Source organism: Asterias amurensis, chromosome 6 (genome assembly GCF_032118995.1).
Source record: "Asterias amurensis chromosome 6, ASM3211899v1".
Classification (NCBI taxonomy): domain Eukaryota; kingdom Metazoa; phylum Echinodermata; class Asteroidea; order Forcipulatida; family Asteriidae; genus Asterias; species Asterias amurensis.
In genome coordinates this window covers 1,192,494-1,209,630 of record NC_092653.1, presented here as the reverse complement: position 1 = coordinate 1,209,630, position 17,137 = coordinate 1,192,494, and the positions used below count along the sequence as shown (strand labels likewise).

The window sequence follows — 17,137 nt, the reverse complement described above, 5'->3', positions numbered from 1 at the left end:
GTTCGTAAACCCAACATATCAAGAACTCTACATTTGGATGGACTGATACAAACCCATAAATTCTAGTTCAATCACGTATTTAAAATTAGGTCAACTTGCTCTGTCCATTAGTAAAAGGGAAACACTATAATTAACATTGACTTATTAAACACCCACCACACAACACAGCTGAAGCAAATCACAGTCAAGGATACATAAATCCTGACTAAAGACCAACGACAAATCTTTTGTTTGAAAAACAGCGGCTTAATATCCAACAAGATAATTCTTTTAATTATTTCCGAGAAAGACATCCAGCCCAAACCAGACATGTCCTTTGTCACTCCTCATAGACTTAATTGAATATAAATCAAGCATTTTATAACTGCTGCAGTATTGTCAGATATTTTTAACGGGCGATTATGATAAGAATTCCGTCTACTCATTATGACCCGGAGTCTTTCCACACACGAATAAAAACAACACTGACTCTTTCTCATCCCCCTCGGACCCCGTCCTTCTTACTTGGCCAAACACATCTAAATCCTCGCAAATAAACCCAATTTGATTTGCAAATTCTTGAGCAACGGGGGAAAGGAGGGAGGGCACGGAACGTTTCCTGTAGAGCGAGTGACACGCACCAGAAACCCTTTCACAGCCAACGGGAAACCATAGCAAATTGCTAAATGACTGAATTACGCAGACACATTGGGACTTCCTCTACGAATGATCCAAGATGCCTCACAAGGAAGTGGATCTAATTAGGAAAGAAAAACACTCCGCTGCAGCACTCCCGAGCCCCGAGGAAAAATAAAGTGGCAACGGCTGGACTTTACTGAGGAGGGAGGAAAATCAATCTTTGACAGACTGCATGAACAAAAAATGGATCGTGTGTGATCACAGAGAAAATGGAGAAATGATATTATCAGACACGTTTTGAGGATTGTGCATACTGTTCGTCTAAACGATTGGCAAAAGGTCATCATGGCTCATTAGAGTGAGAATTTAAAGCGGTTGGTTGAGATCATTTTAGATATCTGTTCTTGCCTCCCACTCCTAACCCTACCTACAAAAAGGCTCTTCAATTCACAACACTGCAATAATAACAACAACAAAACACGATAACAACAAAACATGATGGCATAAAATGATGCACTAACCTACTCCAAAGTGACATTTGAAGTAAAAGTTTTTTTTAACTTTACAAACTGAGTTTTTTCTTGCTATGGAACGTAGCCTCCATGGACTAATCTCATTGATGTTTATTTGGTTTGTGGTGTTACCGTAAACCAAATATACATTGATACCTCACCATGCAATGCCTCAAATCCTATAAACCTCATTGATGTTACCTTATAAAAAGGATTATCACATGACTTTCCTAGAAAGGATTTACAGACTCCTTTTGTCAGCATACATGTAAAGGTATCATGGCTTAGATTATTTGTTACATCAATCCATGGCTATCGGCCATATCGCTACTACCAAATAAAAGAGTCTTTGGAGGGGGAAAAAAAGAACCCTGAAAAAAATTATGAGGAGCTATATCGTCAGTGCAGCCACCGAGGAAGGGATTTGAATACTCACTTGCAGGATTGTAGTTTACACCAGACTCAGACCGTGGATGAACCGATGAGGGTAAAGGAGTTTGCTGACCTGGCTGGGTATTTACAGCAGGTGATCCAATCTGGTTTGGCAAGGCGTTGTTGGACGTCAGTGGTGGGGGTGGGGGCAATGTAGGACCTGGGTACATATTACGCGCTGTCTGGGGAGGGGGGCCGATGGGGTTGGGAGCATTGGGTACGTGGTGGGAGTAAGGGGGAAGATGGTGCCCCTTCTGGGGGGCAGGGTGGTTGGGGTAGTTAGGGGGGACACTCGTGGGGTGTTGGGAAGGGTGGATTCGTGTTTGGGGACTTCCTCGAGCTTGGCTTGGGTTACTGAAGGAAGAAAACAGAAAAATAACTCCATGTAATTTCACAATTCTTATAAATATTATTATTGATTGTACCACCAAGTATTTGGGGATAATAACAAAATAAATTCAAATGAATTCATTAAATATTGGAAAACTGTACACAATTTTGCGGAAATAAAACCGAAACAGTTTCAAAACAGAAATTAGAAACAGAGCATTATATAAATTTGATCTCTCAGTTTATCCCTAACTAAGAGAAGAGAGTACAAACACAACAACAACAACAACAACTTTTTTAACAGCTTTTAAATTTGCATTGGGGATAAAGAACAACAACAACAACAACAAGACACACAACAACAACAACTGTGTACTAACAAATGGTGTATATAACAAATTATAAATTCCACTTCAATGTGTCCCATTTGTTCCAAGCTATCCACGTTGTTAACACTTGACAAAAATAACATTCAACATTTACGGAAACAAGCAGACTTTGCCCAATAACCAAATTGTCACGTCAACTAACAGTTAAGAGCGAGACCTTTTTATCTGGGGGAGATCGTAAGCCGAGCTGTTTTCCTTTTGATAAATCACGCGCTTAACCGTAGAATAACTAACGCGTCTTCTCTGTCGGATCACTTTAGGTTTGAGATGCTTATTGCCTATGATCAGCAAGTTGAAAGTACACATGACCTTAAAGTGTAAGGCCAAATACAAAGAAAAACATGTTTAGCATCCCTGTCTGCCTACTTTTAATTGCCCGCCTCCCTTTTTTTTTTTTTTTACATGAAAACATTTTTTTTTTTTTTTTTTTTTGAGAAATAGCCCAGCCGCTTGTATCAAAACAATTGTAGGGTTGCCATTTTTTTTTTTTTTTTTTTTTAAGTAAAGGCCCTACTTTCTTTTATCAAAAAAGGAGGACGCTAAACATGTGTTGTTTTTTATTTGGCCTAAACTAGAAAGGCTGTGTTCTGATAACAAACCAGCCCCTGTGCATAAAAAAAATGCAATGATGTGGCTGAGATGAGGAGCGTCTGGAAGTTGGATGATAAAGAAAGACTTGTCCTAATGTAGACCCAGTAATCCGGTTTAATACGAATCACAGGTGCTCAACCTAAAAATGGCTGCCCTTTGGCTGGAGTCGACGCCATGTTAAGTCCAGTTGTTTGTTTCATGTTCAAGATCATTTACCGTGGACACGCTGCGGCTGTTGAGAAGCATTTTGTACGGTTCAGTTTGGATTGGAACACCTTGGGTTATTAAACTGTTGTTGTGTTCAGTCATGTATGTATAAAGAAAACTCCTTAATACAAAGATTTATATCACCACCACATTTTAGGTTTTCTGGAAGTTGAAGAATGTGTAGAAATGAATAGTCGTACATATGCCTGGGGAAATAGGTTTTGCAAATGTTACATCAGAAAAAAAAATCTTAAACTGTTTATATAAACACTAGAAGGAGCTGTTTTCGTGGTTTTGCTGAAATATTATTTTGGTTCCTTTGCACCAGTCACGATGAGTTAGAGCCCAGTTCAAACCAGTCACCCCTTTTTGGTCTAATCTCTGAATGCAATAATCCCTATCTCAAGCCCCTCAAGTCAGACCGGGGTTATTAGGGGCTTCAGGCTCTTAAGTCTCCCACGTAATCCCCGCTAATCTGGATTAAAATGTTTCCAAAAATTAGGACCCAAGGCCTTGCGACGATTCCAGGCGAATATTTAACCCTGTTGTCGGAACATGTAAGGTGATTCACCTCAATAATTCAAAGGAGAGGGAATAACAAATAAATGTAGCAAATACATGTACAGTCCAAAGAAGTTTATAGAACTTGGCTGAATGTCATCATGCCGTTCAACTCAAAAATTGCTTAGCACATAGCACAGTAAAATCTTACTGACGCAAATGTTGGTGTGTTTTTGCTTTCAAATTCATCAAAATTTATCATTGGTGTACATGACATGCAAACATAAATAGATGACTACACACGTTATGATAAAGTTCCTTGGATAGTGACCCTACTTGTCTTGGCAAAAGGTTTCTTGACTTTGTGTCAAGCAAATTTGGTTGAATTTAAGACATTCTTCAGACTATTACAATGGTATAAGTTCACTTTCCTCAGGAAATATAGTCAGGGCCCTCTGTAGGGTAACGAACTCAGTATCCAATAATGCAATGGCACATTGGGTACAGGACAAATATGGCGGCAGATCAGGGTCGAAACCTATATGCTTTCAGAACTGTGTTTTTTCTTCTAGACTTATTGATCGTTAAAGAGAGTGGACCGAGGTGAAACTTATCCGCCTACGAGTAAAAGGCCCGTCAGATTGTGATACTTTCAACATAAATCGGCCAGGTGTGGCAAACCAGAATGATTCAGAGTTCAGTTACGAGCAATTTCCCACTCCCCAAATGGGATAATCACTCATAATCTGGCTTCAATTCCCGCCTAATTTTCTTCCCGTGGTGGGTTCGAGGGGTTCCTAGCTGGGGGAAAACAGGCTGCTGTAATTCCTTTAGAATCGGATTACAGATGCTTTCACTTGGAGCAGTGCGGGATAGTATCAAATCTATGTAACATTTAGGATGGACTATGTTGGGTTCAATCAGAACCAAAATGAATGATGTCAACTTCCACCCACCCGTTCCCCCCCCCCCCCCCCTGCCCCCAACCCACACACGACATATAAATATGAATAAACAATAAAACAAACTTAATTTCTTAAAAGATAATACAATATTTTTCTAGTGCCATGTTAGAATCGGCTATGGCTACAGCGGTTGGCTTAAGAATAAAACCTTTTCAGCCTCTTCGACTCCACTTACATTTTTGATGATTATTCGACTCACTTCGATAACGAAAACATATTGCGTTTCTTTTAAACTTGGTGCCTATTCTACATGTGCTTTACATGTACTTCTTTCAAGAAAAGTGGTTTGAGAAAATTTGGATAGTTACCTTGACCAGCTGGGAACCCTGGCGTAGTTTGGATCTTTCTCTCTCGGATGAAGAAGACACGGTTCTTCTTTCCTGATCTCACGTCCGTCTCGACTAACCGGACCTCCTAAGGAAGCTCCGACGATACCTCCAACAGGTCCTCCCAATGGGCCTCCAAGAGGACCTCCTAGAGTACCACCAATGGGACCACTACGACCAGTAGCGCCTCCGCCACCACCTAATCCTCTATCACCTCCACTAGGTATACGCTCACCTACTAAGGAGAGAGGAATCGAAGGAGAGGTGCCCAGCTGCGGACCGGGGATTGGCAACGGGGATTCAGAGTGGCTGGAATCGTTTGGGAGACCATTGGTGAGGGGGGCAGGTTTGGTTGGTAAGACAGGCTCTTCTGTAAAAAAAAACAAGAACACAAAGAAAAATGCTTAGCAACATCAATGAAATTGTGGAATTTGCTGAAGACGACCGTCCTAAGGTGAAAATAAAGTAGTAGAAGTATAAAATGCCTCGACTCGATGCACACTCTTAAATCATCATGCTTTTCTGATGCCATAAACATTTACTTCATGACATTAAACAATTGACCTGACTCTATGAATTATACTTCCACTTTGTCAAAAACTAAGATATTCGCAGCCAGGATTATTCCGCCAAATTAATAAAAATTCCATATTTCCAACATGCCTTCTGGTCTGAAAAGAAAGCAAGTATTACCGCCGGCGGAGCAGGAGCTGTGTACAATTGTCTGCATGTCTTTCAACTCCGGTGTCTCTTCAAGATTACTGGAGTAGGGGTTGTTAATTCACCCGCTGCTAAATGTGTTAGTGGGGCATAACAGTTGTGGAATTATCCAGCAATCCTGTCACCATGGAGAGTTTCAAGTAATTAAATTGGTCGCCATGCCTTGTTTCTGTGTTGTTATTATCATTACTAATACCTTAACATGATATTGAAGAAAAGTGCTATGCCCTGGATCATATAGTAATTGAACAGTTGCTCTTGGCTTTAGGAAAACAGGTGTGGTGTATACATTAATATCTGGCATGGTTGACTTGGGTTGCCAGTGAGCAAGCTATCAATCAGCTGCTTAAGCATGCCTAGAGACAGTACAATGTCATTACGATATTACTTCTGGGATTAGGGGAACTCAGTTGCTCGTATTATTCGTTAGTAATTGGCGAGTCTTGACTGGCTCTTTGGTGTCGTCATGGGTGTAGAGGAGAAGGCGAGAGGGTCTCGGGACAGACGGGGGTGTCATTTCAGCCATCAATCTTTGACAGGAAGACGGATGAGTCATGGTAGTATTGCCTTAATTTAACCATTTAACCAAAATGGCACAACTGCGATGCGATTAAACTTGCCCCATATTTAGAATTTGCCTGTGAATGGGACGGCCACTGAGTGGAATCACTTAAATTTCTTTATGGGTTAACTATTTCCCTCATCCAAATTCCAAATTTATCTCTTTACTGAAATAATATCTTTAATAAATTAATTGTTTGCATTGGGATTAAGAACAAATTTCACGTTTTTACCCTCACACTGAATACTCAGTTCTTTCCTGAGTTCTATGAAATAAACCCACAAGCAAATCCCTTGGATGGGATAGGAATCTTTGACCTTTGCATTGCTAGAGCAGAGGTCACTAGACCACTGAGTTAGCCCGATGGCTAGAAAATCAAATTGATGTTATTAACGCACACGCCTACCCTTTTCAGGACATGGGAACTTTATTGCAATTGAATTAATGCTTTAAACTAAAGTGACACAATTGTGTGAAGGCACGCTTTTTGAAACTATGTCCACTACCCGTCACATTTAATCAAACACTCATCACGTTCATGACACTTACGATTATACTTTAGCCGAATCAAAAATGGCGTAAAAGGTCAAACCCCGAAGGCTGTTTCAAATGAGGGAGTACATATTGGATGTCAACCACAATAAACCCGTAATGAGATACGAATGTTCAGACATTATGTAGGTCACACTGCTAAACGTGTCTACAGTAGCTTAGTCTGGTGACCGCTCATATTCCTTAATCACTCCACCTTGATCAATACAAGACACCAGACTTGAGATTGATTATCGCTGCCAGTCGCAACATTTCATGAGGGGATACGCCATTCTGGAAAGTATTACGGCATAATTGGCAGACTTGATAAATGCAACTCGCCATCTGTCCAAGCTACATGAATATCGTCTGGTCTGGACCCTGAATCATCAAGCCACAGTTGAACATTCCAGTGCCCTGTGATGTGCCAACTGGGGCCCACATATGCCGCCAATTATGCTGGTAACCAGTCCTTAATTCAAAGCGTATCGGAATAATTGGCACAACTGCTAAAACAATTCCGTGGCATGCTTTGGGGAGCAAATCAAATTGGGAGAATGGAGGGGAGAGTGTAGGAAACGGGGACCTGGAGGTAATTGAGTTTAAGGGTTGCCTCAACTGATGTTTTCCCATGTGTTTCTTATTATGATAATAAAGTGTGAGATGAAGAATGTCACATTATGGCATCGCTCCTAACAGTACATACTGCTATGGTTCAAAGGAAGATCGCAACTTTAATGAGATGCAATGATAACAGACTAACAGATAACACCAATGAACTTTCCATCAACAACAACAACCCATGAACGGATGTCTCAATGACTGTGTTGTCTATCTTTAATCTAACCAAGAGATCCTTTTTAATAAAAAGACAACAATTAAATATTTCTGAATATGGTTCTTTAAAATCTTACAATTTCAAAAAATAACACTGGATATACTCAGAACACAGCTGTTAATATGATAATGAAACCCCACCAACCATCATATCAGTTTAATACATGTATTAAGCCTACAAGAAATAAGTAGCATCAAATGCCCTATTTAAACCAATTTTCTTTTTATACGTGTATAGTCCACGCTTTTCCTAATCATGTGGGATTAGTCATTTAACATAATTATGTATTTTTTAGATGCCGTTGAATCTTAATAATTGACAGACATCACAACATGACAAAAGTGTAGTTTTTAAGCCCAACAAAGACAGCGAAGTCGCAAAAAAAACTTACCAAAGATGACCTGGCAATGTTTGAAGCGCCTAAACATTGACTCTGTATTATTAATCCAAAATGTACAACTCAAGGATACTTTCCGTTTATAAACCGTTACCACCAAACATGATTAATCCACAGAGAGAAATCCACACATATGGAGAAACGATCCGATGACTCCAAAGGAAGAAAAATACTCCTGTTCAAACAACGCTGACTGTAAATTTGTCCCTAAATATCCCAAAGTGCCTTACCCCTAAAGACCTGTGAGTCACAACACAACGCCATGGTGTCCCGCTGAGCTGGTTTCCACATCAAAACCCGCTGCTGTCCAACCAGATAAACCCCGTAGAAAATGACCCCCCTTTGACATCAAGCTGGCCTCACCCACATAGGAATATAACTCTCAGAAAAACAAATGGCACTCAAGACTTAACTCCAGACGTTAACTCACAGCGCTGCGGCTTCTGATTCCACGACAGGTGATTCCAACTTTGTGATTATCCAGGGATTAGTGAAGGTGACATGAGGAAGGCTGGCGCTAATCCCCTCTAAAGACCTCCTTAATCCAGGAGATCAGTAACCCTGGCTTTAATAGATGAGTGTCATATCGCCCAGGGTTAGTGACTAACGAGATGTGAGATTGACTCTCTACAGAGGAGGGCCTTGTCAAACTTAAAGTTTCCACTCTGGGATCAGTTATGCTTCCACATAAGCATTTTACCACATTCTGTTTTCTTGAGGTTCCTTGCACTTTTGGCTTCACAGTATTCAAGCAACTTTCAGCAAATATTACTCCAATTACAGGGCATGATCTTATGACAGGAAAGTAACCTAAAATAAGCCACCCTCTAAAAAGAGAGCACCACCCAGATGAACTATGGTCGACTCGACTCGCAGACATGTTATGGTACAGCAAAGGTGTGTTTTTTGGTTTAATAATAACATTAACAATAATAATATTAACAATAATTGGTCCTTCCTGAGAGGGAATGATACTACCAAATTTAGAAAGAGAAACATTGTTTTCCAGCAAATAAAACTCATTTTAGTTAGTTTCAGAAAGCATGTACAACCATAAACAGATTCTACATCAAAGCTATGTTTCAGTTGGGCTTTCGACCTAAATCGTATGCTTAAAGGCAGTGGACACTATTGGTAATTACTCAAAATAATTGTTAGCATAAAAACCTACTTTTTTTACGGGGAATGGGGAGCTGTTGATAGTATAAAACATTGTGAGAAACGGCTCCCTCTGAAGTAATGTAGTTTTCGAGAAAGAAGCAATTTTCCACAAATTTGAGTTCGAGACCTCAGGTTTAGAATATGAGGTCTTGAAATCAAGCATCATGAATTAAAGCACACAACTTCGTGTGATAAGGTTTTTTTCTCTCTTTTTTTTTCTTTCAATATTATCTCGCACTTTTGACGACAGATTGAGCTCAAATTTTCACAGGTTTGTTATTTTATGCATATGTTGAGATACACCAACTGTGAAGGCTAGTCTTTGACAATTACCAATAGTGTCCAGTGTCTTTAATGTAGATGACAATACAATTGAACAATACAAGTCAAATCAAAACTAAGACAAGATCATTGACTCAAATGTAGACAAATTGACTCGAAACAAGAGCCATATAAAAACTCTAAGGCCAGAACAGCCATGGGGTACATGTAAATGAAAACCTCAGAGCTTGTTAAAAAAATTGTCACGTCATTTGTTGAGCAAGGTATTCAAGTGTACTAGGATTTAGAAAGTAATATGTTATTTGGAGTTTCACTTTTATGTTTTTGAGACCATTGCGGACCATCTGTGAAGTTTGAGAGAGATTGTAGTCTTCGGCTCTTTTATCAACTTATTTATTAACTAAACTGTCCTATTGATGAGACATATTCCAAATGCTGTTTAGATTGCTTAATTCTGGACTGGGCTTAGCATCATAAGTAAAACGTTTTGTTTTCTCAATCTTAATATAATAAATTTGAGGACATACAATTTGCACTTCATTTAACCCTGACTTCATGAAGGTGTATTAACCCAAAACAAATTTTTTTACCACAATCAGTTTTGTACAAAATGTGAAAAAAAATCATGTTAAGAATTCTCAATTCTGAGCCAGAGAATCACAACAAAATACCTCCTTGGCCAGTTTATAAAGAGAGGGATCAGTCAGTTGCACTACGTATCTATCAACACCTTAGATGGTAAAGCTGGGTTGGACACAGGTCACAGCTAGTCCAAGTCCATATACAAACAAACTTTGTCATGCATTAAATGTAGGATGCATTAAATGTAGATCCTAATGTGCATGAGGAGGAGGAAAGAGGAGGAGGCCAAAAAGGGGAGGAAGGTGAAGGGCTGCTAAGCATGAAATATTGCTTAGCAAAATTATTTGTTAAAGGAATCATACATTAGAGAAGTAGAGTAGAGACGAGGAGGGGGTGTCAGAGGAGGTTGAGTAAGAAGGAAGGATGCGAAAAGGCGGAGGGCCTGATTTCGTAACTCTGCTAAGCATGAAATATTGCTTAGCATATTTGACTGTTACAGGTATCATACTGGATGTGTAGAAATGACAAAATAGTCACAGACAGTGTTCATGTTATTTCTGCTTCAGTGCTTCCTTGCAACCTAACCCCTAACTCTCGTGTATCCAAGGTGGGGTGGTATTAAAACCACTTTGCATTTGTGATGGGGACATAATTTGAAGTTGCTATCGATTTTTTTGGTCTGTAGAGCCCAATGCTGTTTAAAAAAATTCTTCATGCAATGACACCGAGTTAAAGCTTCCAGTGTTTGTCACGGTTCTAAACACGACAGTAGATGTGCAACTGTCATCACAACCAAGCGTTCATCACAGTTGCGATCATTAATTTGAGATCTCCTGCATTGTGTTTGTGGTTACGCACATCACTCATCAAATACGCCCAGGCTATTTCCAAAATGGCGATCGGAAACGCAGCAATTAGAATGCACACAGGAAGGAAGATTCATAAAGAGTAAAATAATTGCGTGATATAAGTAATTAAACCGAGAAGGTCTTGTCTTCCTTAATCAATTGTTTATTTCTTCAATCTAGTCATCTCTGTAATTCTTCCTGACAACTTCACTCCATGCTCACATTTCGGGAACAGAAAGAAAATTAAGCATACATTTGCCCCACTCATAAACACCGGAACCACATAATTATAACCCGAAACAATCCGACGTCAAATTAACATCATCCGTTATTAGCTATGACAGGTCTAATGGGTTTCTTGAGGTTGTAGAAGTACCCAGTCCATAATCTAGTTTCCCCGGGCCCAAGGTCTGCGAGCTCTCATTCATTTAGATCCTAACGAGGTATTATGTGAACGGACAGAAGTTAAATCTGTGTTGCTCCTCTCCAGTTTCCCGCATTAAATTCTCCTTAATCGCTTTTCTGATTACTCATTTAATTCGGCGGGATTTAACCGGATTACGTTGACGTCCTCAATCTGAGCAGCTGACAGCAGATGAGACAACAACGCGTATCGTTAAGTACGCCAGCAACGCGTATCGCTAAGTACGTCAGCTGAACGTCAATTCCTACGTTTCTCTGTAATTCAGCAGATGATAGAGGGAGGGTACGACATTGGTGACAACATGATGGGAATGTTATTGAATTAGTTTTATAAAAAGATTATTTTGTGCCAAGTTCGTGCAATCCTTTTGAAATTCATGTCACATTGGAAAACAAATACTGGCTGTTTCCTTTATTGTTAAAGTGATCAGTAGCTTAAAGGTTACATCATACTTAGGTATAAATATCCCGGGGGGAATCGGTGCAATTCTTATCAGAAAGCTTACTTGTTAATGTTATAATGGTAGAAATAACAGTGATCATCCGGCAAAATTATTTCGCCTGTTGTTTATAACTCAATAACAGTTTTTCAAAAATTGGATTCAGCAAAGATTATCTTGTGACAACTTTTGGAGATTTAAATTTCCATGGATACTATTTGTAAAATCAGAGGTGCCACCTCACTAACATGGATGGATTTGACATTTTGGTGAAAATACCTCAACTGGTTCTTGTTATTTCCCAGACACTGTATTCAACTTCCGCTTTCACAAGTGACATTTTTCTTGATAAATTGGCAAACATAATGTTGACAAAACCAAACAATGACCGTACCTTTATGAAGAAAAAAAAACAGTTGTTAGTATTTAGGTTGCTTTAATTGATAATGAAGGCTAGTGCAATAAGCATGCGTCTTAAAGCTGAAAAGTAAAAAATGCCATGTCAAAAGTCGACAATATAAATTTAGGATTTGGCGAGGGCATCCTACTTGTGATTGAGTATGGGTTTTTTGAGGCGAACCCTAGATCACCAGTCTGTTTTGATTTCAGCTTGTGGCCCGGAGTGGAAACATTTTCCTAATGTTGAACCCTGTTTCATAAACTTGCGCCAGTCTGAATGCCATTTTAGCCTGCAGCATCGGGGGAAAGCTAGCTCCCACTAATTGGAATCCATTTCATGGCCCAGGGGCAGGTCTGGTACCCAATCTCATTGGTTGTAATTGAAGAGGCATGTCACAATATTGAACAGGTGAGACAATTTAATACATCATGCTGTTTGCTCTGTCTATCAAATATGGTTATGATGGAGGTTGGGATGGCAGCTGCTTCTAGAGGGGGGGGGGGGGGGGGGATGGGGTGGGCGTGAAGAGAAGGGGAGGGACATGTCAGTTTTATATAACTTGATATTAACTGAAAGATGTTTATGATTACCAAGTGTTACTAGCATAACGAATACTTGGCAGCAGTAGGGTCTCATCAGGGATAGATAAGAAGAATTGGGGTCGGGGGATAACTTCTTACGGATGGATCTATATGAATTTATTTAGTAAGAGACTACAATTTCCAAAGCAATTATTCTGAGTTAAGTTTGAGTTTTTCCTGTCAAGACACTGGTTTTTAGAGGTTGGGTTTTGAGCAGTGCCGTAGCTGTACATTGCTTGATAGTTCCTTAGCTAATTGTTGATGTAAAAAGTGCAAACTTAACCATTATTAATAATGAGATAAAGTTTTGTAGTCTGTGCAACAGGTTTGGGAATCTTTAGGAGGGGCTGAACTCTGATTGGAACCGAACTATTTGCACACTTTCCCTTGGCATATGACTCCCACAGGTCTCCAAGGGCCTTGGGCTGTCTATCTTAAAATACCACTTAAATTGGAACCACTTCATAATCTCAAGTCGACTACTTTCACTTTACTCTCAAGAAGTCCCATTATGGACACTTTGCTCTGAAATATATTTGCATAGACGGGTTTTACCCAGGTTTTTTTCAAAACTGTTGGGCAATCTGGACCCAAGTTCATGGATGTTTGGCCGAAGCACACTGAATTTAAACAAGGTCTTTGGAATGTTTACTCTTTGGTGCTTATCTTGGTTGTAAACGCATTACTGTGAAATCTTTAACATTCTATAATGGTTATCTCTTTTGTGGAAGAAAAAAAAAAAAAAAAAAAAAATGTCCTAATGCTAACCCTAACCCTAAACCAAAACCCATGTACACCACAAGTTTTTTTCCAGAACATATTATCGATATGGGTGTCGGCACATAGGGTGTTGGAATATTACAGCGCAGTCACCAATGACTGAAACTCATACAAGTCATCTGATGACGAAACACACTAAACTGGGTTCAAGAAAACAACATCTCCAAGAAAAATGATGACCTGTCAAAATTGATAAGATCTCAGGACGTTATCGAGCACTAAAGTAGACTTCAAGATGGCAAGTCCTTTTGGGGGTTTGGGTTTTAATGAGTAATGCAGCACACCTCATTAGCTTAATGAGAGTCGATTCTGGTATGTACTCAATCATATAGATTGTACACAAATAGATCAATGGGTCCTCAGTTCACAGTACATTGGTCAAGTTTGGAGATACCATGTGTTTAGGGTTCACCATAGCTTGGGTAAAATATTGTTTTACTGGATCAACAAGGAAGTTAAGAATATAATTCATGACATATCTCAGAAATTAGTAGAAAGTGATTGAATTAAATTAAATTGCATTACCATTTTTGTACAAAAAAATAACTTTAATAAGTGATGACTTGTATTTTTTTCAAATACAGGAAACGATTATTAACCGATATAAATGAAACACAAAATTTCTGCCATTGCGTTTCTGCCATGCGTTTACTTGCCAATGAGTTTTCCTGCCAAACAAGCCTTACTGGCCATGGCCAGCCAACAGTGAACATATATTTTCTGTCTCTGAGAATGAAACGGACAACGGTTTCCCCGTTTCCCTGACATATAGCCGGTGACATAAATTGTTTCCAGCCACCCTGCTGATACCGAATTGCATCAAATTTTGTCTCATTTCCAGAATCAGTCGGGGACAAAGTTACAAAATTCTTCTGTGATTTTGTTTACAATTGCACTCTCTGCCGGTTCAATTTATAGATTTATCTAATTTTGAGTTTCAATTTGCAAAACCTGAAGAATCGTTTTGGGTCAATAAGTTGACTCCATCAAGTTACACATACTTTCATGTTTAATGCATCACTTTCACTATTTCAATCATGGAGTACACATTATTATTTTGGGGAAAAGTACATTCATGCAAAACCGTCTAGTTTTCAAGGACAGACCAGCTATATTCTGGTAAGTTAGAGCATTTGTACCGATTATTTTGTTATATTTGATTACTTATCTAGCCTCACAATTGTAAGGAGATAATTTTGTTTTTACAAAACTTAAGTTTAGACACAGGTATTTCTCCTGATCGTTGTGTTTGTTAAAGAGTTACTTCACTGTACGCTGCAAGTTTTGGATTGTTCATTTTACCTCTTACCCTCCCCACCCCATCTCCATCTTCAATGTTCATCCTTTGCTTCACCATCTTCAATGTTCATCCTTTGCTTTCCCATGTGCATATGTCTTTCTCTCTTTCTATTTCTGTCCACTTGACTCCTTCTCTTACACTATACCTGTTCATGTGTGTTGTGTTATCAAGGGTCGAAACATCAGACCATTAGCTATTTCTTGCATCATTTCTCTTTCCCCCGATGCCTACAGAAGCTTTACACATGTCACTTATTTCCCCGTTGGGAGAGTCAAAGTGACATTCGTCATATTTTCCCCTAGATCTAAATCTGTCTCAAACTTGTCCTACTTTCTGACATGAAAATCAATGTTTCCTGGGACTAATCAGTAACACCACGTCCCACTGAGACAAACACACAGAAATATCCTGAAATAACTGTTGGCTTAGCGAAGAGTGCCTCAGGAATTACACTAAAAGATACTCCAGTCCAAACTAATGATAATATTACACTTAATCGGCTTGACCTAAATTTCCAGGGGTGTAAGATGAACCCGTGGGAGCCACTGAAGGGATTATCAGTCGACAGAGTCAAGAGAGAGAGAGAGGGGGCGATGGAGAGCACATCCACAGTGATGTCGACTTCATGAAAAGCCATTGTTAACTTCACGTGATCAGTATGTCTAACAACAGGCTGAGCTGAGTAGTGTGGATTCAAGCACTGTCTAGAGGTTTGTAGGAAGGGAAGATATACATGTAATGCCTGCTAGGGTTACCAGAGGGAGCAAGGGTACCAGCTGTTCGGAATAAAACATCAACATCAAGTAGAATATTAGGTTGTTTTGTTTGGGATTGAGGTTGGAGACTTGAAACTAAACAAAGATGCTTCCTTCACTCAATGGTGTTCAATGTCAACAAGCTGTGGAGCACTCTACCTCAAAAAATATACAATTTCAAAGCTACGAAGAACACAAATTCAATATCAGATAATTTGGAAAACAGTTGTCCAGTGATACATAATGTAATTAGCCTCAGAGTAAATAAAAGTTCAATTGAAATTGAAAAAAAAACCAAGCAGACAGTGGCTGAGGCTGTGTCAATTATGTTGCTAGAAATGGGGCATTCAATCCTCAGGCGTTTTGTTAATCAAGTCACACTGACTGCATTTTGAAAATATTGATCGACCAACGCCAATATTTATTTAGAAACACTCCCGAATAAAAAAAAGCTTCATTTACAAGCAAAATCCGCCGTACCTGAAACAACATTCGCTGATGTATAAAGTACAATCACACGTGGTAACAATTTAGCCAATAATTGTCCCACAGGCCATCTAACCATGCCCAAGACCTCTCATGGATTTATCAAGGGTACCATTTGTCTAGCCTCTGCTATGCCTGTAATGATTGCTTCCTACTACCCCGAGAATACAAACATGTACCTCGTCAAATTTAAAGACACCGGTGTGGTTTTCCAGTGAAAGGAAAGTATACCACTGGTGTAAATATTAAAGGAGTTTGCGCTATGATGTTTTATGAGTAGATACCCATGCTTTCCCTTCGATGGAAAATGTGGAATAGGCTTTCTACTTGGTTCATTGGAAAAAAGGTTGGAATATTTGATTAAGGGCTGGTCTACATGTACTTGCAGCACCAAGATAGGTTTTTATAGACTTTTCAGGATATTTAATAACAATTCTGCTGATGTTTCTTTTAGGCCCAAAATAGGAAATCAGACCTAAGAATATCATGCCTTGAGGGAGAAATATGGGTTAACTCTAAATCTAATGTTTATAAAATGCATTTCCTGTTGTTCCGCAGCTGTGGATCAAATCAAGCACTCAATGTCAAGAATAATTATCAATAGTAAATTATGCATAAACCTCAAAATGTTTCTCGGAAAGAATTCTTCTCCAGGCAAGAATTGACTTGTGGGGCAGCCAGAGTACAAGAGGTTCAACTGGGATATTAAAATAGAGGTAAAACCCTCTAGTGCTTACACTTTTAAAGGGCGGTATACTTTTGGTATTTACTCAAAAACTAATGACAATAAAAATAGGAAGTGCTGCAGCTGTTGATAATGTATAACATTTTGAGAAACGATTCCCCTTACAACTAATGATTTCTTGAGATGTAAATATTCATGTTTCTTTTAGTGGGATTGGACAACTGAACATACTTTTCTAATGTGGGGAGCCTAAAGTCTTTGGTGAGGCGTCCAATTTCTGTCAAACTACTCCATCAGATAAATCATAATATATTACAAAATACTTTTCAAAATTCGAAATTGAAATGATGAAAACTAGAAGTTCAATTCTTCAAAAGAAAAGTGGTATTTAGCAGCTTGTTGAGGAACAACAATAAAACACATGGCAGTTAAAGACACTGGACACTATTGGTAACTGTCAAAGACCAGTCTTCTCACTTAGTGTATCTCAACATA

The 17,137-nt window shown here is 39.1% G+C and overlaps 1 protein-coding gene across 8 annotated transcripts in view; it reads right to left on the bottom strand.

Moving 5' to 3' along the window:
- Positions 1-17,137, bottom strand: part of LOC139938067 (autism susceptibility gene 2 protein homolog) — a 225,433-nt gene that overhangs the window by 19,371 nt on the left and 188,925 nt on the right. For all 8 annotated transcript variants that reach the window (XM_071933437.1, XM_071933438.1, XM_071933440.1 and 5 more), the window contains 2 exons: positions 4,854-5,241; positions 1,567-1,916 (listed from right to left, as the gene is read on the bottom strand). In XM_071933437.1, the coding sequence (XP_071789538.1) occupies positions 1,567-1,916; positions 4,854-5,241 (738 nt within the window). The remainder of the gene's footprint in view (positions 1-1,566; positions 1,917-4,853; positions 5,242-17,137) is intronic.